Source organism: Onychostoma macrolepis, chromosome 06 (genome assembly GCF_012432095.1).
Source record: "Onychostoma macrolepis isolate SWU-2019 chromosome 06, ASM1243209v1, whole genome shotgun sequence".
Classification (NCBI taxonomy): domain Eukaryota; kingdom Metazoa; phylum Chordata; class Actinopteri; order Cypriniformes; family Cyprinidae; genus Onychostoma; species Onychostoma macrolepis.
In genome coordinates this window covers 19175930-19203037 of record NC_081160.1, presented here as the reverse complement: position 1 = coordinate 19203037, position 27108 = coordinate 19175930, and the positions used below count along the sequence as shown (strand labels likewise).

The 27108-nt window shown below is 35.7% G+C and overlaps 2 protein-coding genes across 6 annotated transcripts; one reads left to right on the top strand and one right to left on the bottom strand.

Moving 5' to 3' along the window:
- The first annotated feature begins 690 nt into the window (after positions 1-690).
- On the top strand, positions 691-17815 carry alg6 (ALG6 alpha-1,3-glucosyltransferase). Its single transcript, XM_058779141.1, has 14 exons — positions 691-925; positions 1167-1251; positions 1413-1502; positions 1606-1694; positions 4618-4700; positions 4809-4873; positions 5004-5189; positions 7073-7208; positions 9757-9842; positions 13419-13503; positions 13594-13664; positions 15184-15252; positions 16565-16760; positions 17296-17815. The coding sequence occupies exons 1-14, from the start codon at positions 844-846 to the stop codon at positions 17491-17493; spliced, it is 1521 nt and encodes a 506-aa protein (XP_058635124.1). The 5' UTR covers positions 691-843; the 3' UTR covers positions 17494-17815.
- A 186-nt stretch (positions 17816-18001) lies between these two features.
- itgb3bp (integrin subunit beta 3 binding protein) lies at positions 18002-27107 on the bottom strand. 5 transcript variants are annotated; one of them, XM_058780162.1, is made up of 9 exons: positions 26913-27107; positions 26220-26256; positions 25925-26006; positions 25551-25620; positions 24171-24249; positions 23779-23866; positions 23544-23600; positions 20278-20326; positions 18002-18857 (listed from the first exon to the last, which is right to left on the bottom strand). In XM_058780162.1, exons 1-9 carry the CDS (start codon positions 26915-26917, stop codon positions 18851-18853), a joined length of 474 nt encoding a protein of 157 aa, XP_058636145.1. In that variant the 5' UTR covers positions 26918-27107; the 3' UTR covers positions 18002-18850. The 5 variants fall into 5 exon arrangements, with proteins under 5 accessions (XP_058636145.1, XP_058636143.1, XP_058636144.1 ...); XM_058780160.1 differs by lacking the exon at positions 26913-27107 and adding an exon at positions 26712-26789; XM_058780161.1 differs by having other exon boundaries at positions 18003-18857; positions 25551-25623; positions 26913-27098.
- Position 27108: the final 1 nt, after the last annotated feature.

The window sequence follows — 27108 nt, the reverse complement described above, 5'->3', positions numbered from 1 at the left end:
ATAATGTCATTTATAAATGGAAAACAAAGAAATAATAACCTAACAAACTGCTTTTTCAATTAAATAAGTCATATTGGCTCTTATTGTCTAATCTAACTTTATTTTCTGTAATGAAATGGAATCGTTAGGTTACCAAGGCAACAAACATAAGTAACGCAGCTGAAAGTCAACATGGTGAGCATATTCTGAAATATTCCATGACAAAAAATCCATTTAGTCGTTTGTGTTTCTTTAATCCGTTTTAAAGATAAACAGATGCATACTGTGTAATTCAATTTTAAATGGATCCAAAATAACTGTAGCCTAATTTATAAATCAAAATAGTTCGTTATGGTATATTTGCTATAGCTTATGCCCTTATTTTGACCAGCATTGATTTAGGAATGTTTGGACATAAAAACATCAGTTTCCCCCCCTATTTATTTATTTATTCATAATCTCGTTCATAGCGTTGTTCATTCGGTGTCTTTACCTGGTGATGTTGCATAAGATAGTCCATTGTTTGATCAGTGCTTATTTATTCAGGATCATCATCTAGCAACATCTTTACTTTACTGCACTTCAATACTCTATTTAAGTCATATCTTATTTAATACCGACATTTTCAAGTTTTGATCAGACCATGGATCAAAATGATAAATCAGACCTTGACCGCCCAAACGCCAAACCTGTTCAATCACTTCAACCCACGTGCTCATCTCATGTATGATGTCATCACGAAGCGCCACTGCGCTGACGTATTGTTCCAGGAAGTGAATCTCAGCCGACTCGGCTCTCTGGGAAAGCATGAGCGATGCTGCAGATTTATGATTTTTAAATCAAAAGTCTTAAAGGCTACCAGACATGGAGAACTGGAGCCTTATCTCACTGTGCGTGCTGCTCGGTTTAACGTCGAGATGGGCGGTGTCTTTTCATTCCTACTCAGGTTGGTTTTCAATGAACCACCGGTTTCTTTAGGATCAGTATATTGACACGTCAAAGTAAGCTGCAAGCGGTCGAAGCCACTCATTCATTTGTAAATAAGCAAGATCAGCTCATCTAAAACGACAATCAAGGGGGATAAACGTTATTCGTGAAATAATGTTATACGTGATGAATATTGTACCTTATATATTTACGTTTTAATGAGTAAATCATACTATTTTGCATGTCATTTAATGGAATAGGTGCAGGTAAACCGCCAATGTTCGGGGACTATGAAGCACAGAGACACTGGCAAGAACTGACTTACAATCTACCTGTTCATGAATGGTTAGTCTCTCATTCTTCTTTCATGGCCAAGTAAACCAATATTGGTGAAGCTCCCTGTCCTTATATATTGTAGAAATTAAATGTCACAGCATTTTATTTATAAGGCCAATGCCTTATATGAATGTGGCTTAACGGTTTTTTTATTTTATTTTTTAAACTAGGTACTTAAATACTACAAATAATGATTTGAACTACTGGGGTCTTGATTATCCTCCTTTGACAGCATATCATAGTCTGGTCTGTGCATATGTGTAAGTATTCTTTTACCTGGTACAGCATCCATGTTTTTTATTTTTCAGTTGAACATGGCTTGATGATGATTTTGATTTTTCCTTGTGGTGACTCTTTTTCTAGAGCAAAGCTGCTCAATCCTGAATGGGTGGAGTTGCATGCGTCTAGAGGCTATGAAAGCCACTCACATAAGTTGTTCATGAGGGCCACAGGTAAGTATTGATGTCAATAAATCATTTATTTCAAATATTTTAGATGGCAGTCACAATGTCATTTCTACCTCTTAAAGGGATAGTTCACCCAAAAATGAAAATTCTGTCATTAATCACTCACCCTCATGTCGTTCCAAACCCGTAAGACCTTCGTTCATCTTCGGAACACAAATTAAGATATTTTGGATGAAATCCGAGAGCTTTCTGACCCTGCATAGACAGCAACACAACTGAAATGTTCCCAGACCCAGAAACGTAGTAAAGACATCGGTAAAACAGTCCATGTGACATCAGTGGCTCAACGAGAATACTTTTTGTGTGCAAAGAAAACATAAATAACAATTTATTCAACAATTCTACTCCCCGAGTTACGGTCTTCCTCCATTTTGGAGAGTACCACGACACATGCGCATGCTTTCCCCAGAACGTAATCAATGTAATCAGTGTTGTTTACGTTCAGGAGAAAGTGTGCGCATGCGTCGTGGTATTCTCCAAAATGGTGGAAGAATTGTTGAATAAATTGTTATTTTTGTTTTCTTTGCACACAAAAGGTATTCTCGTAGCTTTGCAAAATTGAAGTTTAGCCACTGATGTCACATGGACTGTTTTACCGATGTCTTTACTTCGTTTCTGGGTCTGGGAACATTTCAGTTGTGTTGCTGTCTATGCAGGGTCAGAAAGCTCTCGGATTTCATCAAAATATCTTAATTTGTGTTCCGAAGATGAACGAAGGTCTTACGGGTTTGGAACGACATGAGGGTGAGTGATTAATGACAGAATTTTCATTTTTGGGTGAACCACCCTTTAACTTTACTGATTTTGCAGAAATACTGGAATTACAAAGGGCATTAATCCACCTATAAACTTTTGTTACTATTATTTGAAAGTTATTTCTAATGAAGTTTCCATGATGATAGTTATGACGAATTTAGCAGGCTGGCCACAAACCTTTTTTAAACATGATATTGATCATGTACTCACGCAGAAATAAAGATTATTATTGTTTTTCAAATTAAAATATATGCTTGTTCTGTGTATATAATTACTCAAATATGCTTGTATTTCTTGTATTATATCTTGTGAAATCCATATACAGTCATAGCCAAAAATATCAGCACCCTTGGTAAATATGATCAAAGAAGGTTGTGAAAATTAATCTGCATTGTTAATCCTTTTGATCTTTTATTAAAAAGTTCACAAAAATCTAACCTTTCATTGGATAATAAGAATTTAAAATGGGGGGAAATATCATTATGAATAAATGTTTTTCTCTAATACACATAGTCCACAATTAACGGCACCCTTTTATTCAATACTTTTTGAAACCTCCATTTGCCAGTTTAACAGCTCTAAATGTTCTCCTATAATGCCTGACGAGGTTAGAGAACACCTGACAAGAGATCAGAGACCATTCCTTAATCCAGAATCATTCCAGGCCCTTTAGATTCCCAGCTCCATGTTGGTGCTTCTCTTCAGTTCATCCCACTCATTTTCTACAGGGTTCAGGTCAGAGGACTGGAATGGCCATAGCAGAAGCTTGGTTTTGTGCTCAGTGACCCATTTTTGTGTTGTTTTTGAGGTTTGTGTTTGGATTATTGTACGGTTGGAGTCAGTCACTTATTGATTTTTTTATCTGTTGGTATTTGATAGAATCCATGATGCCATGTGTCTAAAAAAGATGTCCAGGACCTTCAGCAGAAATATAGGCCCACAACATCAAAAATACAGCAGTATATTTCATTATACACATGGGGTACATTTTTATCCCTGTGTTCACCAAACCCATCTTGAGTGTTTGCTGCTAAAAAGCTCATTTTTTTAGTTTCATCTGACCATAGAAGCCAGTCCCATTTGAAGTTCCAGTCGTGTCTGATAACTGAATATGCTGGAGTTTGTTTCTGGATGAGTGAGGAGAATTTTTCTTGAAACCCTCCCAAACAACATGTGGTGATGTAGGTGCTGTTTGACCATTTTTTTTTAAGGTTTTCTGAGACTCAACTATTTTCTGCAATTCTCCAGCTGTGGTCCTTGGAGAGTCTTTAGCCACTCAAACTCTCCTTCTCACCGTGCATTAGGACGATATAGACACACGTCATCTTCCAGGCAGTTTCGTAATATTTTATGTTGTTTGGAAATTCTTAGTTATTGCCCTGATGGTGGAAATGGGGAATTTTCACTGCTCTAGCTCTTTTCTTAAAGCCACTTCACTAATTTGTGAAGCTCAATTATCTTTTGCTGCACATCAGAAATATATTCTTTGGTTTTTCTCATTGTGATGGATGATTAAGGGAATTTGGGCTTTGTTTTCCCTCCTATTTATATTTCTGTGAAACAGGAAGCCATGGCTGGATAATTTCATGTTCATAATCACCCTAGAGTGCTCAAAATTGTGAATATGAATGGGAATATACTTCAGAGATATTTTACTCGTAAGAATTTCCAGGGTTACCAATAATTGTGTCCAACGTGTATTTGAGAAAAACATTTATTTCATAATGAATTTTAAATTCTTATTATTCAATGAAAGGTTAGATTTTTGTGAATTTTTTAAAAATAAAAGATCAAAAGGATTAACAATGCAGATTAATTTTCACAGCCGCCTTTGATCATATTTACCAAGGGTGCCGATATTTTTGGCCATGACTGTATATATATATATATATATATATATGTGTGTTATTGTTTTCAGGGAAATTACTTATGTCATTTTTTAAATGAAAATTTATAGTATGTAAATAATAAAATGGAAATCTGTTAATTAGTTTTATAAGAGTTTGTTCAAATCGCTGCATTGAAGTGCTCTGAATAATCTATTAAAATGTTTTTTTAACAGTTTACAGTCATCAAAGTCAACACAGTCATATGGTTGCATCTAGTTATAGTTAATTATGTTCATGCATATTAACCTTCCTTGTCTCAACAGTTCTTTTTACAGATATTTTGATCTACATTCCAGCAGTTTTGCTTTACTGCTTCTACTTTTGCGATGGGTCCTCTAAACAAAAGGTAACTAAAAGACTACCTTTGAATTGGTATATTGGTATATTGTTAATTTGTATTTGTAATCATTAACATGCTTTGATTTGGTCAAAATGTACCATTTTGTTCTTGTAGGTTGCCGCAGCTTTCTGCATCCTTCTGTATCCAGGACTTATACTGATTGACTACGGTCATTTTCAGTATCCTTTAACCTTTACATTAATTGCTATGGTATTTATTTATTATTATGGTATTTATTCATTTAAGCTATTCACAGTCATGTCAAGAACTTAAATTTCTTAAATGCATAGTCTTTAACTGCAATTTCAGATATAACAGTGTGAGCCTGGGTCTGGCTCTGTGGGGGATTTTGGGACTTGGTTTGGGCTGGGATTTGTTTGGTTCCTTGGCCTTCACTTTGGCTCTCAATTACAAGCAAATGGAATTGTATCACTCACTGCCTTTCTTCTGTTACCTCCTGGGCAAGTGCGTCAAGCAGGGCTTGACTGGGAGAGGGTGAGTCTTTTGGGTTGTTGAACAAACATTGCATTAAGTTGATTGCAATAATATGTTCAAATTGATTAATTGAGTTATTTAAGCAGACCTCAAGAAATTCCAGAAGGTACCAAACCGAGTGAAGTAAAAGTAGGCCTGCCAATTGTTGAGACCAATTATAGGCTTTCAACAATATTTAAATATATTAAATGGTGTCAGAGTTATCAGTAGACACATATATAACAATCCCACATCAGTGATGAAGAAAAAGCTTCTTGACTTTATGTATTTTTTAAATGCAAATAAATGCAGCTTTAGCATAAGCAACTTCTTTCAAAAAAAAAAAAATTTCTTAAATTTGATTATTCTAAACTTTTGACCAGTAGTACTGTAGTGTGTATATATATTATTAATTAAATAAAAATTAGACCTAATTTAAATAAAAAGTAAAATCTTTGTTAGCTTTTCATGGCTAAGCCTGAATTATCACCAAATCTCAATAATTATGAATTATGCATAAAACTGAAAAAGCCTTGTTAATGGAAAATCGCTCCCAATTAAATACATTTGTTGACAATGCTAATTACACCTTTAGCTGCAAGTGTCCAGCTTATAGTCCAGCTGCAAGTTGCATAGCCTGATTGCCTTATTTATGCCTGAAAATAACAAATCCTTAATGTTCATCATTAGACACTTCACTACTACAGGTGGATTTTTATTTTTTTTAATTTTATTATTCAATTTGACTTTGTATGCATTTCTACACCAATACTGCAGCTGGTCTCAGTGCAAGCACTCTGCTCTTTGCTGTCTTGCATTTGTTGATTTAGTAACAATGTACCAAGGGCATTTGGAGGCAGATGCATTGGTGGATTAGTTTGCCTGGGAAGAGACATGTCCAGATGACTCTCTGGCCATGCCTGACCCTCCCTGCTATGCCTGTGCGTGCAACTGTATATCTACAGCTGAGAGGTGTTAGTTGCTCCAGTATACAGTACACTGAAAAACTGAGAGCGTGTTGTCTCTACTCAAGTAGTTGAGTGACCTGATTTATGACCCATTAATTATGGAAAATATTTTTTCGAATGTATAACACACCTCAAGTATTATTTATTTAACTTATGAATATTAAATGAATAGTATTTTATGACAAATATGTATAAAATGTTTTAAAAAGTTCAAGATTGTTGTATTGGTCAGTGAAAACTGTTAGAGCACCTTTGTTGAATTGTTAGGAGAACAGACTGTTATTCCTGGATGATACAAAATTACCTAAAGGGATAGTTCACCCAAAAATGAAAATTCTGTCATTAATCACTCACCCTCATGTCGTTCCAAACACGTAAGACCTTCGTTCATCTTCAGAACACAAATTAAGATATTTTTGATGAAATCCGAGAGCTCTCTGACCCTGCATGGACAGCAACGGAACTGAAATGTTCCCCACACCCAGAAATGTAGTAAAGACATCGATAAAACAGTCCATGTGACATCAGTGGTTCAACCGTAATTTTATGAAGCTACGAGAATACCTTTTGTGTGCAAAAAACAAACAAAAATAATGAATTTAATTTATTCAAGAATTATTCTCCTCCAAATCATGTCTTCCACCATGATCGTTTAACCGATGTCCTTACTACGTTTCTGGGTGTGGGAAGATGCTGTCTATGCAGGGTCAGAGAGCTCTCGGATTTCATCAAAAATATCTTAATTTGTGTTCCAAATATGAACGAAGGTCTTACGGGTTTGGAACAACATGAGGGTGAGTAATTAATGACAGAAGTTTCATTTTTGGGTGAACTACCCCTTTAATATTTTTTTAGATCTTAGCGATTACAGAGTAAATTGAAAGACAATTGTATTTATAGAATTGTAATTATATTGCAAAATTTTTGTGTACCCAGATTTTTTCATTTGGTCAAGATCTCCATGACTGTACTGGTGACCTTTGCCCTCTGCTGGATGCCCTTTTTGTCCGACCCCAATCAACCTCTACAAGTTCTTCATCGCCTTTTTCCTGTTGGTCGGGGTTTGTTTGAGGTAATTCACATATATGCAGCATCACAAAGCATTAATGGCAAACTCCTTCAAGTTAATTTAAATAGGGTCCTTTTTAATTCTCTTGAACCAATGCTTGGATATCTGAGATTATCTTGCCTTGAAAATTGAGAAATACCTGTTTACTATTCGCTAACATTCACAACAGTATTTGCACATTGGATATGGGGCTTTGAACTTTACTTATGTAAAACACTGAGGTCAAATTTATGTAAATCAGTCATATTTATTGCTTAAGGAGTGAGTTTTAAACACTCCATTACAGCGTGCTGCTTGTGATGCTTATTCAGCTCTGTTCTTGCCTGTTATAAAATTTCCAATGCAGGGTCGGCTTGGAAGTGCCCTTGAAATCCTTATCCACATGCATTACATTTTTCTCTGTATGCATGCATGAATGCATAAATACACTGTTGCCAGAATCCTATGTAGATACATACAGTAAACTGTAAACAGTGTTCAATTTTGAATCTGTGATATTAATGCAAATAGAAGACTGACTTAATACACTTCTAGCCAGTCAGATCCTCCTGTATTCATAGATTACCTCAATGAAACCCCTTGAGTCCAGTGCAGGATTTATCCTTTAGATCTGATTAGTAAACAAGGGTCTCACGTTGAGTTTATTGGAAAACTAGAGCTGTGTCCTGTTTGTTGTCTAAAGCCGTTTGTAAGTCAATACTGAAATACATGGTGTAGAAGTACTGCGGCTTGCTTTTGAAATGCACCCAAAAACCCTGTTGTCAAAGTAGCTGTGTTGTGAGAAGTAATTGAAAATTCTGCAGGGCTCAGGGCCCGGAATATATCATGCATTTGCCTGACATGAGGCTAACATAATACACAAGGTGTGAGTAATTCTAACCTAGAGCCTTGAGCATTTGTGACGGACTGAGCACTAAGCGAGTCTTGGCTGTTGCTATCGTATACATGGTATCGAGCATGGTAAAGCTAGGTGATATTTAGCTGATAGCTAAATCAGTGCTTTTTTTGTCTGTAGAAAACTAAAATTAAAAAAATTAAATTAGGCATGACACTACTGGCAAAAGCACTTTTTTTTTTCGCTGGTCAATTTTGAGATTTTAGGCTAATTGTGCTTCCATAACATCTCTTCTTTCAGACTATTGAAAAGAAAACATCCAAAATCCATATTTAAGTGTGAATTTTATTACACTTAGATTGTAGATAAATCTGTAGATTTAACTTACAATACACATCTTTAAAGGCTGTTTTTGTGGTGGTGGGGTGGTTGGAAAAAATGTTGAATCTGGCTATATCCGATGTTTAGATTTCTTTTGTGGAAATTTATGCAAATTATTGTGTTTTTAATTAAATAATGCCTCGTTTGCAAATTTTAACATAACATTTCAGAAAACATGTAGTATAAAACAGTTGTCTTAACGTACTGAGATTAATCAACTGGGCAAGTATGGATTTGGATTTTTTTTTGGACCACACAATGAATGTCAATGATTTGTCAATGGACCTCATTGACTTTCACTGTATAGACAAAAAAACAAAACACACAGACATTTTTCAAAGTGGGTCTCATTGGTGGGTCTCATCTTCAGCTGTAGTGTCCACTCGTCTTCACACAGCTGTGAAAGACAGCAGCTGTGTTTTCGAGGATTGAGAACTATGAAGAAATTCTCAGAAGCAGGGCTGAAACTTTCATAACATTTACTAATTCTGTTATTGCACAACTGTTAAAGGCCACCAGTCTTTGAGGAATCACATGTCGGTACCCCAGCAGAAAGGTCAGTGGGCACTCGGAACGGAACGGATCGGATCGGATCGGTTTCTTAAAAGGGTGCAATTTGGTCTTCTGTATGTGGTAAAACCGCAGTCTTTGCAACCTCGGTGACGTTATTAATGTCCTTGGTATGCATTATGACAGTCATTTAACCCTGTGTCTATAAGTTTACAAATAAGAGCATAGCTTTTTTTGACATCACGGTTACTTGACAGGAAAATTAATGGGAGTGTAATACTTCACCCTTGCCCTTTGTACCAATGCCCCCCAAGAATGCCCACAGGAATTTTTATTGCGCTTTCAGTTGGGAAATGATTACGCTGAGTAATGTCACTTATGTGCTTTCTCTTCAAAAGCTACATACCATTTTAAGATACTTACCTTATATGTCAATGCTAATTTTGTAAGCATGATCATAAATTTGTGGTTATTTCAGAAAAGGGTATTTTTTTGAGCTGCAACATTATTGAAAACAAGCAAGAAAAAATCCTTCACTTTAACCTTTGTTGCTGATTAATTTCATACACTATTTTTATGAAAAACTCAAGGCTGTAGGTCCAACAGTGCTGGTTGGAGCATAAAGTTAAATGTGAAGTTTTGTTCATTCTGGCCCTTAATTTAAATGAAGTTGACACCCCTGAATTTACACTAGTTTAGTTTAAACAACTGTTTGTAAAGAACTTGAAAACTGACCTAGCGGTCAATGTATCATTCGCTCTTATTGTGTCATTCTGTCCAGAGCGCATTAGTTTAGTGACTTTGACAGCATGTGTTTGTTGACAGGATAAAGTGGCTAACACATGGTGCAGCTTGAATGTGCTGATAAAGATCAAGACCCTGCTGTCCAGAGAGACTCAGCTGTTCCTCAGGTAATCCTTCACCATCCATTTACACGCCACCCTTTCTCCTTTTTCTTTGTCTCTTTATGTATCTCCACCTCAAAATCTATCTCGGTATATTCCCTCTTACCATGTTTGTGAAACGCATCTAATTATAACGGGAGGGCACAGTGGGATTATGGGTAGTTAATGATAGCAGAGAGATTTTGAGATACTGATATGTGGACTCTAATCTGCAGGTGCAAGGGCTTGGTCAAGACTATTTAATTGACTTCACTTAAGAATTTTTTATTTATTTTTTTGTCTTTGTTTGGTCTATTTTTTCAGGGTCAGTAATTAATTTTCTCATTGGTCTATTTTAAGGGTGCACTCAATCGTTTTTTCCTCATTAAAAAAGTTTTACACACAAATAAATGAATAAGACTTTTAAAATGTGTTTAAAATCATGTATATTCATAAGAGATTAAGCCTCAAGTTATCACTGTAAAAAAAAGTAGTAAAATTTACAGTAAAATAACGGCAGCTGTGGTTGGCAGACTTTTCCCGTAAAAAATACTGTAGCAATGTTTTGGTTTTAAGGTTTTTACTTAAATTTACATTTAAATACCGTAATTTCATTAACAAATTTAATGTTAATATACCAACCTATTGAAGTACTGAAATCTGTTTTGTACCTTTATAAAACACTAATAACCATCAAAAGCAGGTGGTGATGAGCAAATCACATGATGCACCAAAGCCCATCACAAGCAGCTTTTAAATATTAACATATATAGAAGGTGCACAGTGTCATTCACACAAACACTAAACACCATCATGGTAACACACGAAACATTCATTTAACAATATTAGGTAACACACAACCTTAATGTACAAAACTGATTGAAAAAAAAACTAAGAAACCTAGTTCTTTAAAAAAAAAAAAAACCCATCAAATTTGAAATGTAATGCATGGAATTCTGGGAATGTCAATTTACGGTTATTCACTGTAAATTATGTTCTTTTCACTTCCAAAAATGGTATACTACTGTAAAATTACAATGTGTAATGTAATGTCCAATACAGTTTTTCACCATATATAGTAGGGAAATCTACCGTTAACCATTTAACAGGTTTTTACTGTAACATTTTTACAGTCTTTTACCATTAAGTTCACTGTAATTTTTACAGCCTAATAAAACCTGTTTTATTTTAAACGGAACTAGTCCCCTCATGGGGGCAGCCATTTTGAAATGACAAGACCAGCCAAATACTGAGCACTTTATCTTGGTTAACCCGCTATTATTGTACATTTACGTTTGCAGAATAAATTAATCAAGGCTGACTGTAAATAATGCATTTCTAGTAAGTGTAAACATTTGCATGATGCTACATCCACACCACTAGGTGTCAGTATATATACAAGATGACTGCTACATCGGACAGCTCCAAGTTTTTCATATAATTTTATAAGCAAATGGATATATATTTACATTACATTTAGTCATTTAGCAGACACTTTTATCCAAAGCGACTTACAAATGAGGACAATGGAAGCAATCAAAATCAACAAAAGAGCAATGATATGTAAGTGCTATAACAAGTTTCAGTTAGCCTAACGCAGTACACGTAGCAAGGTTGTTGTTGTTGTTTTTTTTGATTATATAATAAATTTTAAAAAACCTAGAATAGCAAGCTAGTGTCAGAGGCCTTTTTTGCTTTTTGTTAACTGCATAATAATTAGAATACAAAAAGAATAGAGAAGCTAGTGTTTTTTTTAAGAAAACAAGTAGTTAGTAAATTAATAGAGTGCAAGCCTAAAAGGGGCAAGTGTTTTGTTTTTTTGTTTTTTGTAAAGGATAGAATTATAATAGAGAGTGCTAGAGATAGAGGGTCAAATAAAGATGGAAGAGATGTGTTTTTAGCCGATTCTTGAAGATGGCTAAGGACTCAGCTGCTCGGATTGAGTTGGGCAGGTCATTCCACCAGGAGGCAACATTTAATGTGAAAGTGATTTTGTGCCTCTTTGGGATGGCACAATAATGAGCCATTCACTTGCAGAACGCAAGTTTCCTGAGGGCACATAAGTCTGAAGTAATGAAGTTAGGTAAAGGGGAGCAGAGCCAGTGGTGCTTTTGTAGGCAAACATTAATGCCTTGAATTTTATGCGAGCAGCTATTGGTAGCCAGTGCAAATTTATAAACGGAGGTGTGACGTGCATTCTTTTCGGCTCATTAAAATTAATCTTGTTATCTTATATATCTTATTATTTTATATTAATCTTGGATATGACTGTTAAAAAAAGAATAAGGAAAAATTAGTGTAGGTTCAGTATTAAAAATGTCTCGTTTACAAACTAAGTTTCAAAACCAAACAAACTCAAAACACATTTCACACTGCAGGAGTCGCAAACAGGTCCAGATATTTAGCATGCTAAATTGCTACATGTACTGCGTTAGGCTAACTGAGACTTGTTTATATTTAGCATGCTAAATATCTCACTGGCACCGCCGATGAATTTGCACTTCTCTCAGATTGCATCTTTGATAATAAATACTACACGATTTTGATTCACTGATTTGCCTCCGATGTCGGGCATTTGACAGCGATTTCCACAAAACTGTTGGTGAATGAGAATTGTGGCAAACGTTGTCCAGTGTGTACCTGGCATTAGTGACACCACCCATGCTGCACATTTTCTATTCAATAAAATGCATAACAAAAATAACAGTAGTGAGAAAACAGCAATTAAGAAAGCAACTGATAATAACAAAGTTCAATATGTTTGCAAGAGCTCTGCAATTCGGCAGTCCAGTCATGTTACATATATATCACATTATTCAATGAATTGCTTTAAAGCAAGCAGTTTTACAGTATTAAACAAAAAAACAGTGTCAGTGTATTATAGTAACAATTATAGTAACAGCTTAACATTCTACTAAAAAGCAGCTCTCCAGTTTGTTCATGTTTTCATTCACATCTGTCCTTGATGGACTGAGCAGACGACGGAGAATATTTTCACATCAAAGAAGATGGAGCCCCAGAGCTGACCTATCAATTACATAATCACCACGGACCAACGTAGTTCGAAGGTGTTTACCAGCCAGAGGTTTTCTGGAAAGTTCACTTTGGCAAGCTGTTCTGAACTCCCGAAACTCAATCAAATTTTGTCTGATTTTGTTTAAAATGTCGCTACACCAGTTAGTTCTTCGATTTCGTTTGAAGTCTATCGTGGCCTACATGTTTTTTCCCTGTACAGTTTATCGCACCTCTTACATTTGCATCTGACGTGATGGACTAGATCTTTGTCCCATAGGGTCATTCATCTCTAATAGGGTCAATTTCCTCCAAGAGAATGATGATTGACGGATTCAAGTAATTCTGTGAGTGCTCAGCAGGCCATCCCTGAATCTCATGCATTTCCTACATGCTGGGATCTTTCTTGTTGACTGTGAGGATGTATAAAAAGATCAGGCAGCCGTGTTCTCTAGTTCCATGGGATAGATTACAGGCTTTGGCAACAGGGGCTCTTGATCGTATTTCTCTGCTTCGTTTGTGTGTATAGTAAATCTTTTTATTAATGTATGGATGTATTCAATGGAATAATTTTTTTCATTTTTTTTTCAGTTTTGCTCTTACTCTGTTGTTCGTCCTGCCTTCATCTATAAAATTGTTGTCCAAACCCACTCTATGGCAGTTTAAGCTCACTTTGGTAAGTGGTGTCATGATTATGTGTTTGTCTTTGCCATTTCAACGACTTGTATTTTTGACCACTGACTCCCCTGATCTGCTTGTACTGTAGGTGAACACCTCCCTGGCTTTTTTCCTCTTCTCCTTCCAAGTCCATGAGAAGTCTATCCTTCTAGTAGCCTTGTAAGCACCGGAATATAATTCATATTACTTGATCTAATTGCTATTGCTTCTTTTGCTTAACCCACTGTCATTGATTTAGACAAAATTTGTTATGACACAAACTAAATAACAGTATCATATTTAAGATAATGTGTTCAATTTCTTAACTTTAAGTTATGGAAACATGCTTGAAAATAATTATTTGGTGATTACTAGAAACTACTTAAAGGGTTACTCCACCCCAAAATGAAAACTGTCATTAATCACTTTACCCCCATGTCGTTCCAAACCCGTAAAAGCTTCGTTTGTCTTCGGAACACAATTTAAGATATTTTGGAAGAAAACCGGGAGGCTTGTGACTGTCCCATTGACTGCTAAACAATTTTCACTGTCAAGGCCCAGAAAAGTATGAAACACATCGTCAAAATAGTTAATCTTCCATCAGTGGTTTAACCGTAACGTTATGAAGCTATGAGAATACTTTTTGTACACAAAGAAAAATAAAAATTAACGACTTTATTCAACAATTCGTCTCCTCTGCATCAGCATAGTGCCATTTTGGAGAGTATCCGCTGGACGTAAGCAGCGTACTCTGTTCTGTGTCAGCTGCATACCAGATACGCTGTTTTCATTCAAATCAAAGTGTAAAAAAAAAAATGTAGAAGACGTATCCGTGTGGCGCGGCTGACACAGAACAGCGTATGCATTTTGCGTCTAGCGGATACTCTCCAAAATGGTGCTACGCTGACGCATAGACGACGAATTGTTGAATAAAGTCGTTATTTTTGGGGGGGTTTTTGCATACAAAAAGAATTCTCGTAGCTTCATAATGTTACGGTTGAACCACTGATGGCAAATTGACTATTCTGACGATGTCTTTCATACTTTTCTGGGCCTTGACAGTGTTAATTGTTTGGCAGTCAATGGGACAGTCACGACTCACAAGCCTCCCGGTTTCCATCCAAAATATCTTAAATTGTGTTCCCAAGACGAACAAAGCTTTTATGGGTTTGGAACGACATGGGGGTAAGTGATTAATGACAAAATGTTAATTTTGGGGTGGAGCAACCCTTTAAGATTTACTGATATTCAGTTTGATATTTTTACCATTATTTATGCTTTTTAACTTTTAAGGTTGGGGCTAGCTGATAAACACTGTAGTTATAATTGTGTCAAAATGCAGATATAAAACAATAATAAATGTACTGTGTACACTGTACTGCATGTTTATTCTTGCAAGTCATAAATCTAATATATTATGATATACAACATATGCAAAGAACTAGCTGCAATCAACAGATTTTAAATGTTGTGTTATATCTTGCATGTGTTAGCCAATCAGTAAGGCATGTTTCTGGATTAAGGGTCTCTATTGGGTGTTAAAAATTAGCTGACAGAGGAGGTGTAGCGACTGGATCACTGAAGAGAGATACTGATACCTAGTCCTTGCCATCTCAACTACATAATTATAGCATTGGCATCATGTAAACATATCTGTAATGTAGTAAATATAGTCTTAAAAGTCAAATATGTTTTACAGGCCAGTTTGCCTTATCATCAACGAACTACCTCTGATCGCCATTTGGTTTCTACTAACGTCAACTTTCAGGTAAGATATCAAACAGTATGTTACTAAATTAAAATTACAGTACTATAAATGAATCCTTATGGTTAAGATAGAAACAAAACCAGCAAATGACTATATAGTGAAAAGAAGTGTAGTAGCCGATAGGGGAGTCCCAGCTGTCCACACTTAATTGTTGTGTGCATGGTTTAGTGTAAGGATATCACTGGATTACATGACATAGCCCACATACCATTAAACTAAGACCCCTTTGTGTAAACACAACCCACCATTCTCTAGAACTGTTTTAATGCTGCATATTTATATTTTTTAGCTGAAGACATGATGTTCTTTGTTATGGAAGATAATTTAATTATATTCTATGATAGAGTAATTGTTGCACTATTAGGGGAAATATCCGCAAGAACATACAGAGACAACACATTGCCACTGTTTTCTATGCCCCTAACGCACACCATTCATTAGCGCACTTTATACTCATTATAGCGAAATGTTCAAAATTCACAGCTAGTATTGTTTTTTCTGCGTCATGACCTGTTCTGCTAACACAAAGATTGTTTTATTTTGTCAACACTATCTCAATAGTCGTATTATTCATGATATGGTTGGTGTGCAAATTATTGTTTTTCAGTCAAATGCCAATGGAAACAGCTAAGCTAGTTAGCTAAAGGTTTGCTTCCATGTCTATGTTGATCTCATCAATGCAAGTTACATTGAAAATTAAATATTTTATAAGCAATACTGAAGACCTGCTGGAAAATGGGCATCATTGTGATGATTAAACCATTTTAATTAACACATACTGAAAATATGTTGGAAAAAAAAATTACATTGTTACAATACTTGTTACTTACTGTACTTTTTATGTAATACTGTTATTATTTCAGGAGTTGATACATGTTATAAAATAGTTTATTTATTTTAAAATAATTCTAGGAACTTTTTCTTGGTCACGCCACTATTATCGCATGACTATTATCGTCCGACTACGAATAACGCATTTGTACTAGCTTTCCTGTAGCTCAAATAGTAGAGCATAGCGCTAGCAACGCCAAGATCATGGGTTCGATTCCCAGGGAAAGCAAGAGCTGATAAAATGTAAAAACTGTAACTTGAATGCAATGTAAGTCGCTTTGGATAAAAGCGTCTGCCAAATGCATAAATGTAAATGAAAAGATTTGCGTGATTTTACATCCACACCACTAGGTGTCAGTATATGATGATTGCTACATTGGTCTGAACACCAGCTGTATCATAAACAGAGGGATAAATAATCACTCATTGTACGCATCTTGAATTGTTTGTTTTTAACACTTGTTTTTTTTGTTTTCCGTAGCATGCTTCCCCTTCTGCTGAAGGACGGTCTGCTGTTGCCTTACGTGGTGACCTCATTGGCGTTCCTCTTTCTGAGTTTGTATCTGCTCTCTGCTTTAGACAGAAGTACAGAAGAAGAGCTCAGACTAGGTGTCTATCGCAAACTCACTCAGCGCTGGCTGCCTAAACTCAACCTCAGCCGGATCATTAAATGGAAAGTAAGTTAACACTGACGTCACGGCCTGTTACTCCACACCACTGTTGTTAATGACATCGATGCTTATGAAGAAGTCAGTTAAGCGCACTGGCCCACCTGAACGGCTCATAACTTTCACATTAGCTTGACCCCATGCTCTTCTTAGCGCTTTTGAAGACTGAATGTTTCAACAGCTCCTTGCGTGAATGTTCGAGACCAGGAGGTGTGCTATTTGTGTAGCGTGAGTCATTAACACAGGTTTGCCTAGATATATTTATTTACACAAGAGACATAAATAAGGGGGCCCTACGATGAAGGTAGTGTTTCATTGGGGGGTTGTGTTGCTCACACCAGCACTTCCACTGATCCTTCACTCCGTCTGTTGTAAATAGACATGTTAATGTTTATACCTCGACTCACCTTCCTGAAACAGGGTGGAAAATAAACATCAAGTTACAAGGATCCGTGTCATGCTGAGCACTTGACTAGAACTAATGAACCTTTGTCATGGTGGTACTTCTCTCTTGTAATAAGTGTTGTCACTTTGTCTTTTACAGTTCTGGTTTTCACTGGTGGCCATGGCAGCATTGAGCTTTACGAGCATGTGGTTGAAGCCTCCGGCCAAGTTGCCCGATCTGTTTCCAGTGCTAGTCTCCGTCCTCTCCTTTCTCCACTTTCTGGGCTTTATCATATATTTCAACCTGGTCCAGTTGATGGAGCCGCAGAGGAAAAAGAGTCAGAAGAAAACAAACTGAAATATGTCTTCAAAGACATTGGTTGTCAAAGGAAGAACTACAGCCAGGATGACGGTGAAAGGAAAGGACAATCTCTTCGGTTAGAATAGAACAGGATGGGAATAGTTTGGGAAAATTCAATTTCCTCTTAATGAGGTTTAGGGATCTTGCTTGAGTTGAGAAGAGTGAATGAAAGGAGATATGGTTTTGTCAGTCTTTCTCTCACTTGTTTGCCTTTGAGACAAATTCAGTTAGTGGGATATTGGTATTGTGTAAATGACCAAACCGTAAAGCCATTATTTTTACATTTTTGATACATCATTAAATGGTTTTGTACCAAATGAGTGTCTGGAGTGTTTTCAAATGACCCAACAACGAATAAATTGATTATATATGCAATATTACAAAAAGATTAATAATAATTGTTAAAATAAATACTATATTTCAATATGAAAAATGAGCATTTAAGAAAAATAATACGCTTATTTCTGTAAAAATATAACACTAATATTTATTAAACAAAGTGCATATACTTAAATCACAGCTTTTGCAGCATGAAAATCGCGCTAAGCCACATCACAATTTTAATTTATTTTGTTTTTTTAATTAATCATGCAGCCCTATACAAAAGGTCACATCAAATAAACAAAACATAATAAACTACTCATTTTATTTTTCTTTCAAGTAGTAAATTTAGAAAAATATTCATTAATACAAAGGAATAATCTTGGCAGTGACTGAAGACATGAGGCTAGTACTAAAGCTACGCATTAAAACGCTTCAACTTCATGAGCTGTAAAACAAAAATGATGGAAGGAGACATATCGGAACATAATGCTGTAAAGCTGAAATACCAAGGGGAAAAAGTACAAGCAATCTTTTTCACCCCTCTTTGTGCGAGTTAATGACGGCCATTAAAAAAAATCCATTACAACTATAAATGTTATCAGGTCACAAAGGGGCTAGTGTGTTACAGCCTGAGCGAGGTCTGGAAACACACACACACATACATGGAATGAGGAGAGAATGAACAGGTTTTGGTTTGACTGTCTTACTCTATATGAGTCACAATACTGGAGTGTGTGATACAATTTTAATGGATGGTGCTAATATTAACCATATCTTGATATCGAGTCATGCCGTACTTAGTAATACATCTTAACAGTGCATGGCAAACAGACCAAATTGCTGAATTCTGAAACGCTGTTCTTGTTCTTCTCAACTGTCGTAATGCAAAGTGTGTGAAGAGTGTGTTTTGTTAGGTCAGCTTAAGCTTTTGTCCTTGAGACAGCCTCTAGAAGTGATAAAGAGAGAGTTACGTGATCCACCTTGAGCGGGCACCAGCTGCCGCCCATGTCGTACATCGAGAAATGATCCCTCAGCGGCTGCCAAAATAAAGAGACAGATCCACCATGAATAATCTTCTGTATATCTGTGCATGTGTAGTTTTCCAACATCTGTTGTTGCTTTCTCAAATATATATCTGTGTGTATGTATAGATTTCTCCCCATATCAGCCCTAATGGGACTGTATGCCAGCAGTAAGAACACTATTTTCACAGCGACGCAGCACACCGTGTATTGTAGAATCAACATTTTGTCAGATTCCCGGTGAAAGGTGGGGGGAAACCTTTCAGAGAATGGATTCAATGTAAATGTTTCTGAGATGGGATGGCAAGGTGTCGGCAGCGCTGTCTCATTTTGACTACGCCGGAAAGACTGACAGCCTCTTCAGACATCTCGCCGCTTTCAGACTGACAGGATGTTCAGTGTACATCAAACACGCTGACAGTGAACTGCGGCTCTGCCAAAACCAGAACCGTTCCATTTGCGACTGTGCACAGAATTATATGCAAACAAAAAAGCATATTGCGTGTAAAAGTCTGTGGTATAATACAATATACTATGTCTATTAAATTAATATTTAGGACTGATTTAATGGACTGATAGAATTACATTACAGTGCAAAAGTTTGGGGTCATAAACAAAATATTTTATGTTCGCCAAAGATGCCTGTATTTAATAAAAAGAAATACAGTAAAAACTGTAATATTGTGAAATATTCTTACAATTTAAAATTACTTTTTTCAATTTTTCTATTTTAAAATGTAACTTATTACTGTGATGGAAAAGCTACATTTTTAGTAGCCATTACTCCAGTCTTCAATATCACATTATCCTTTTTTTCGTCTTCAGAAATCATTCTAGTGTGCTGATTTAATGTTCAAGAAACATGTATTATTATTATTATCAAAGATTTCAGGATTCTTTAATGAATACAAATGTTCAAAAGAACAGAGTTTATTTTATGTAGAAATATTCTGTAATATTATAAATGTCTTCACTGTCACTTTTGATCAGTTTAATGTTTCCTTGCTGTATAAAAGTTTTTTTATTTTTATTTAAATGTTTATATATGCATGAAATTATCCTATTTAGCAGTTCTGTGAAATTACTCCAAAATTATCAAACTATTATAAAAAATTATTTATTAATAACTACTATAAAATTAAGCTGCTCTTAAATTAAGCATAATTCAACTAGAAATAACTTTCTGATGTCATGATAACTATTTTTATTTATTATGAAGATGATTTGATGAAATCTCTGCCACAATGGTTGCACGTTACTAAAGGATTCTGGGTAGTTGCTAGGCTGTTGCTAGGGTGTGCAGGGTCAAAACAGCCCACCCTACTGTATAAAACCACTACTATTTACTGTAGAATTACATGAATCTCTGTAATGTGACAAGCTTTTAAAGTTACAATGAGTACAATTCAAACCCAGGTGGGGTGGGGGGACATACCTTAAGATTGCCTTCAGAAATTCATAAGAGCTGCCAGTCTGTTTCATCCCTGTGAAAGCAACATAGATAGATCACCACACACTTTATCTAGCTTAAGAGACTAGATCATTTTGTGAATACATGAATGAGACACGTGCACATGTAACTTATCAGGTAAATCCATCCATCAGTCATAGATTTTGTAGACTGCTACAGCTACCAGAGCTGCTAGATGATCTAAATGCAAATGATCTGAAAGGCATTGACTAAATGCATCTCATACTCCTGCGGGACGCGTGTGAACAAAACAGAGAGCAAAACACATGCTGAGAGTTGCTCAACTCTACCCTCCCCACCCAAAGCCCTCTAATATACAGCAGCCCTTTAATTGTGCTGGTGTTTTCCATCAAAAAGACTCAAATGTTCCCCAAACAGACCCCATTTATCCTTCAGCAGCCCAGGATTGATGTGATATTAGCAGGGTCTGTGACCCCGTCCCGGCCAAGAACCAAAAACCTATTTGTTTTATTACATTTTAAGGAATTTTTAATACAGTCTATTAAGGCTGTCTTACAAATCTCCCACGGTTCTACCCCATCTGCGGCCTGATCAATTTTTATACTGCTGATCCGTCCCCTTCCTTCTCATTTTGTCATTGCAAAATTCATATTATATAGGATTTTCTTATGGAAAACTTGCCATAAAAATACGTTACTACATCTGCTGATGCTAACGGGAGGCCGCCGTGCGAAGACGGAGAAGGCTTTGGTGAAGATAAAATTTGTTTCAGCGGTAAGCAGAACTGTTTAAATGTTATTTATTTTCATGCTCCAAAGAAAATATATTGTGAAGTGCAACATTGATTTAGAACATAACAATGTCTCCGTATGGGCGTAGAAGAGGTGGAGGCAGGGGCCGATTTATGAATCCTTTGCTCAGCTCCTTTAATTGAATTTTCCAAATCTCTCGCCACACAGAAATAATCAATACCCGCGGTCCAGGCGACAAACCTGCCTCAGAATTATTGCACTCTCTCTTTTCCCATTTTGCGCTCATCAGCAACATGTAGCGTGAAGCTCGGGACTTGGTAATGCCTGAATGAGCCAGAAAATTTACCGCCGGGCTGATTGTTTAGGAGGGATGGCCTCTCTTGAATGCTTGGGAAAAACTTTTGTCAGTTTCGCCATAAACATCTTGCTTGCCAGTTGCCCTTTCGCCTAAGGTTATGTTTTGGGAAGCCATTAGATGAAGGGGCTTCCGTTAGGGACATGGATTCAGCGGTTTGCCTGTCAAAGTTAAAATATCCTTGTGGATTTTCTCAGCTGTCTTGGCGGTATCACGCTGCCCGGTGCTCAGCTTGCTTTTACACGAGTAGTGTCATATCCTCGCCATCGTATGTCATCCGCACCAGCTCCTGTATGGCTCAAGTGACACTGTGTGTTTGAGAACTCTAATAGCAATGATGTGTCTCTATGAAATCCAGGGTATTAGTGATCTGTGCCAGGACCTAATGGCGTCCAAAGAGAGCTTCAAATACAACATCTTCAACTACTTACATATAGATTTGATAATAAAAGTATCATTTATTTAAAGCTTAATAATGCTGCTGCAAAAATAGTTCTCGGCCAGTTGTGAATGTAGAAAAATATTCAATAACCTTATGAACACAAATTAGGGAACTTGAGGTAATTTCAAGCTATGACTTCAAAGCTGACGAAAATGTAATGAGAAAAACCTCACTGGAACGAAACACATTATTTGAACAGGACATACTCTGATGCTCAGTTTGATAACTGAAGTCTGCTTACTGAAACGATCCGTATTTAGCTGCATTTCTGTGAAAATGTTTGTTTTCATGGACAATCACAATCTTTTCCTGGAAACAAGTTATTTGATTTTGTCACACCAATCTAATTCACAATTACAACACAGAAAAAGGGCTTTCATAACATAAATGACAGAAAATAATTTCTAAATTAAAATGTTATTACATCATTTTGATACATAATATAATATAATATATTTTAAAATGCAATTTATTCTTAGCCATTACTCCAGTCTTCAGTGTCACATGTTCCTTTATAAACCATTTTAATATGCTGATTCAGTGATTTCTAATTATTACCATTATAATTTTAGTTCAAACTGTGATACTTTTTTTCAGGATTCTTTGTTGAAGAGAAATGTAAAAAGAACGGTATTTATTTGAAAGAGAAATCTTTGTAACATTATAAATATCTAAACTGTCACTTGATTAATTTAATGCACCCTTGCTGTATAAAAGTACTGATTTCTTTAAAAGAAATCTTACTACCCCAAACGTTTGAACAGTAATATAATATAATAATTAAAGCAACAAATCTGGAGCAAATTCTACATAATGGCATCATTTTTACTTCATTTGCATTTTTTTTTTTTATACGTAATTTATTTATTGTAAATGTATGTTATAATGTCTTAACACAACAAAGGGTTGATTCTCTTTCTAGGGACGTAAGGGACTGTTGTTGTTGTTCTCTACATTGATAAATTTCATGCTCCACCATGTGATCAAGATTGTGACATTCCTTTGGTGTCGAGCTACAAGCAACATATACACAGAGGTCCTCGAGTGTGACTAATTAAAACAATTTCAGGCGACCTTATCTTAAAAACTTGCTGAACTTCATCACAATCCAACCATTGAGTTGCAACAAATCACCATTGTGCGAATGAATCACAAGTGCAGCTTTGCTGGGGGCTGAATGTGTGCTTGAAATAATCTAATTAATTCTGTCCCATGAAGAGGAGTTCTGGCTTGTTTGTGTTAGGAAGATGAAATATTTTTCTTAGAAAAAGAGAACCTTTTATTTGTGCAAAGATCGAGACGAATTTCTATGAACACGCCGCATTGACAAACCAAATCTCGTAAATGGCTATTCAGGGGTCCCATGTGACCAAGATCCAGAACTTGCACTAGTGCTTGAAATCAATCATCATGACTCAAGTATAAGTGGAACACAAAATGTTTTCTTTCTCTTGCTCTTTTAAGGAAAGTAGTGGGGTCAAAATCATCATACTGTAATTGGAATCAATTCTATATGGCACATAATTTATCCTTGTGTCAGTCTAACAAAGACTGTGTTGTGATAGGGAAACATTCAAGATTTGAAACATAACTAATTGTGTACTGGTTACAATCTGATCTGACAGACTTACTAAGATTGAATATCCACTTGAGATAAGTGCTATTGTTCATGCTTTTAAATTCAATTCTGAGCATTCATTTGATTCCCAAATTCACTCACCTTGGAAATGGCCCTTGTTTGTGTCTGCTCTATGTGCACAAGATGCAATTTTAGCACCTGGAAAGCAAAGAATTCAGTTTTATGTTTCACACACAGCAAGAATTGATAGCCAATACTCTTAATAGCAAATAAATTGTTTAAACAATGTCTATAAAGCGACCTTGAGAAAGTGAATCATTTTATATCCACGCATTATGCAGTTTATGCCTCACAGCAGAAAAGAGAAAGGACTCACACAGATTGTCATGTCTCTTGAGTTCAGTTTGTAGATCAGCAGGACTCATCAGCAGGAGACTCCTCAGCTCACTACTGCCCTCTACTGGCTACAAACAAACATTCATATAAGAACAATCTCGCATTACAATATGGCATTTCTGTTGCAACCTCAATAAGATGCCTTAAATGTAGCTGGCTTCCCACATCAAAATAAGCTTAGTCTAGTCTATGTCTGTACCACATATTCAGAATTGAGGCACCAAATATAATCATTTAGATGAAGTGTATTAGCCAACAACTAAAGGTGGTTCAGACCCTGATCTAGACTTAGTTTAGTGGTTTAGGTGGCCAGTCTATAAACAATCCTTTAGTACATACACTACAAAATGATACACTATTCGATCCACATACCACTAAAGTTTCCAGTTGTTGCCTGTATTTCATGAGGTCCTTGAATGATTTTTTCACCTTAGACCTGAGGAACAGAATTCTGAGGGGGAAAAGGTATTAAAAAACAAATGAAAGACCAAATCTGAAACACTTTTATTTGTTTTTAATAAGGTTTAATTTGTTAACGTTAGTTAATGCATTAACTCACAATGAAAAATACTTATTAAGAATTTATTAGTTAATGTTCGATTTCAACATTTAATAATACATTATTAAAACCAAAAGTTGTTATCTGTTAATATTATTTAATGGACCTGAACTACCATAACAAAGATTAATAAATAACGTAACGAATGTTATTGCTCATTGTTGGTTAATTCATTAAACTGACATCAACTAATGGGACCTTATTGCAAAATGTTACCAATTATTAATACAATATTTATCAATTATATTTTATTTACTTAAACTGTAAATCAAGAAAGTGCCATGACACAATATTTTAAACATATTACATTCTTGCAGAAAATTTGCTCAATGAGGACACTGAATTCTGAATTCATATTCAATATCCTTACTAAGTCTGTGAGAAGACAAGCTGACTAAGAATAAGATATTCATTTATTTTTAATACATGTTTAAAAATATTGGAAGACATATTAAAAGGTTGGCAAAATCTTATACAAGGGCCGTCGTCCAATCACACTCAAGATCTCTTCTACATTTTGCACGAGAAGTTCTCTTGGGTTTGACTCCGCAAATGAATACTTTCTTAAATGAATCATAAGCCCGCTCTCTTTATTGATGTTTTTATATATATTTAACTAGCTTCCTCTTAAATGACTGCACTATAAAATTCAAAACTAATGCTTGTCTTGATGGATCACACGGAGCTCTGTGTTAGTATGCGTTGGAAAGGAAATAGGTCTTTTCTTAAACTCTCCTTATCCAACTATTTTTAGTGCTATGTAAATCAACGAGGCTTTTGGCTGGTGATGAAACTCCCTCCATGTCCTGTCATTAAATTCTGATCAGTCATAATGGCTATCAGCCAAGTGAGACAAAGGAAATATCCAGTAATGAGGAGAAATTTCTGTCTGTTCCACTGCTCCAGATATACCAATGTTAGTAGCTTCGCAAAAATAGACCTTAATGGCACTCTGGTTTATGTAAAATATCAAGTAAAAAGTTTAATATAGTAAGTCAACAACAGAATTAAAACATAAAAAAAATTAAAGCATGGGCCAACAGCTAAGCAATAACATTATTAAAAATGATATATGTCTTTTCATTCTCTTTTCTTTTTGCATTTGTACTTTTTTATTTGAATAATCTCAAATATCATTATTAAAATGACAAGAATCATCAAACATGTTTAAAAGGACATTTCTACATCCTTACCTCTCAGCATCTGTCATGGGCTCTTTTGTTTGAGGGGGATTCGCTTTCTTCCCACCTGCTCTGGAATTACCTGCTGATGAAGCACTAAATGTCAGCAATTTATCAAATCAGCATGAGCAAAGATATTATTAATGGCTACAAAGACAGCTAATCTAAATGCAATATCACTGGATTACAAGAGACCCCTACTGTACAGGATTTAGGAAACAACATGACATGAGCAGGGGATTGTTTACGGCGATTACCGAAAGCGAAAAGAACACACATCTTACTCTGTTCACAATGAAAAAATCACAAATGAAAACTCCTGGGGGGCAAAATATAAGTTTTATAGGTCTAAGAAAATACAGTAGCTGGTCTGTGGGTTTTAGTACCTGCAGGTTTTGTCGTGGGACTCATTTGGGTTCCAGTCATAGGGGAATAGTTCCTGGTTGGTGCTCGCCTCTTGGCTGGGCTCTAAAATAGATTCATTTGAAGCATTGGTATAGATTTCTTTATGTTATTTTACTTTTATAAAGAAGTCTTTAACTTATGATTACTGACATGGTTCTGATGTTACTTTAAAGTGGGCTGAAATAATAAACATTCAAAGAATATGAAAAAGGTATTTCTGATCTGAAATCAATGGTAGGGAAGCCTGGTGATGTGTTCATGATTTAATCAACTCACGTTTTCTTTGTCTTGTAACTGAAGCGCTCTCTTCACACTGTATGGAAAATTAGGGTTTATTAGAGGACTCAAAAGGTTAGCATCATTATCAGCAGTTCATTGTCATTTTTGTAATTAACCAGCATATGTGAATCTACAAAAAGACACCAAACAGATATTCAGTACTTTATGTATGTATTGTATTTACATCCATACATTATTACATTGTACGTTAGATGTGTATATTTATTCCAATTACACTTGTACACATTCAAGCTTTATTAGAATATAGCAGTTGGTAGATAATATTAATATTACGTGTGACGGTTCTTGTACTAGCTATATTAGGTTTATTTGTGAGTTATACTAGTTCTGTAAAAACCCAAATTCATTCAAATTAATTAGCCGGTGTGACATTGAAGTATTAAATATTTCTTAGTATTTGTCTCACGTGGAGGACCTTGGACAGGTAAAATGTTAGTTATGGTATTTAATTTAGTAGTACTATGGTACCTATTATTCATTATAACGGCGTAACGTATTTTGGCAGTAATGTTGAACAGCACAAGAGTAAATTAACGTACTTCTAGCAAATTTTTCGTAAGGGTAACATGAACACAAACATATATCGTTGAAATTATAGTATCTATCGCAATGTTGAATCAGCGTTAATAATTCTGAGAAAACGTGAGCGATTTGAATCGATACACTTACGGCATTTTAAATATTTATCTTTTTCTTAAGGTGGAGTTGACAGTCGTTTTGTAGTTTGGCGCGGTGCGGCAGTAATTTAGTCCCCCGGAAACACTTATCTGGGAGTCTACTGACTTGTTAAAGTATTTGACAGTGTTTAACTCTATTTTATGTGAGAAATTTCACAAAGTATGAGTTAAAATGTTGTTAGAGTAAC

Excerpts from the sequence above, each read along its gene's own strand:
- alg6 (XM_058779141.1), top strand. The coding sequence starts at position 844 with ATGGAGAACTGGAGCCTTATCTCACTGTGCGTGCTGCTCGGTTTAACG. Across the intron at positions 7,209-9,756 it reads TTGGTCGGGGTTTGTTTGAG|GATAAAGTGGCTAACACATG; the intron begins GTAATTCACATA and ends GTTTGTTGACAG. Across the intron at positions 13,665-15,183 it reads TCTATCCTTCTAGTAGCCTT|GCCAGTTTGCCTTATCATCA; the intron begins GTAAGCACCGGA and ends TATGTTTTACAG.
- itgb3bp (XM_058780159.1), bottom strand. Across the intron at positions 23,867-24,170 it reads AACAACTGGAAACTTTAGTG|CCAGTAGAGGGCAGTAGTGA; the intron begins GTATGTGGATCG and ends GTTTGTTTGTAG. Across the intron at positions 23,601-23,778 it reads CAAGAGACATGACAATCTGT|GTGCTAAAATTGCATCTTGT; the intron begins GTGAGTCCTTTC and ends TTTGCTTTCCAG.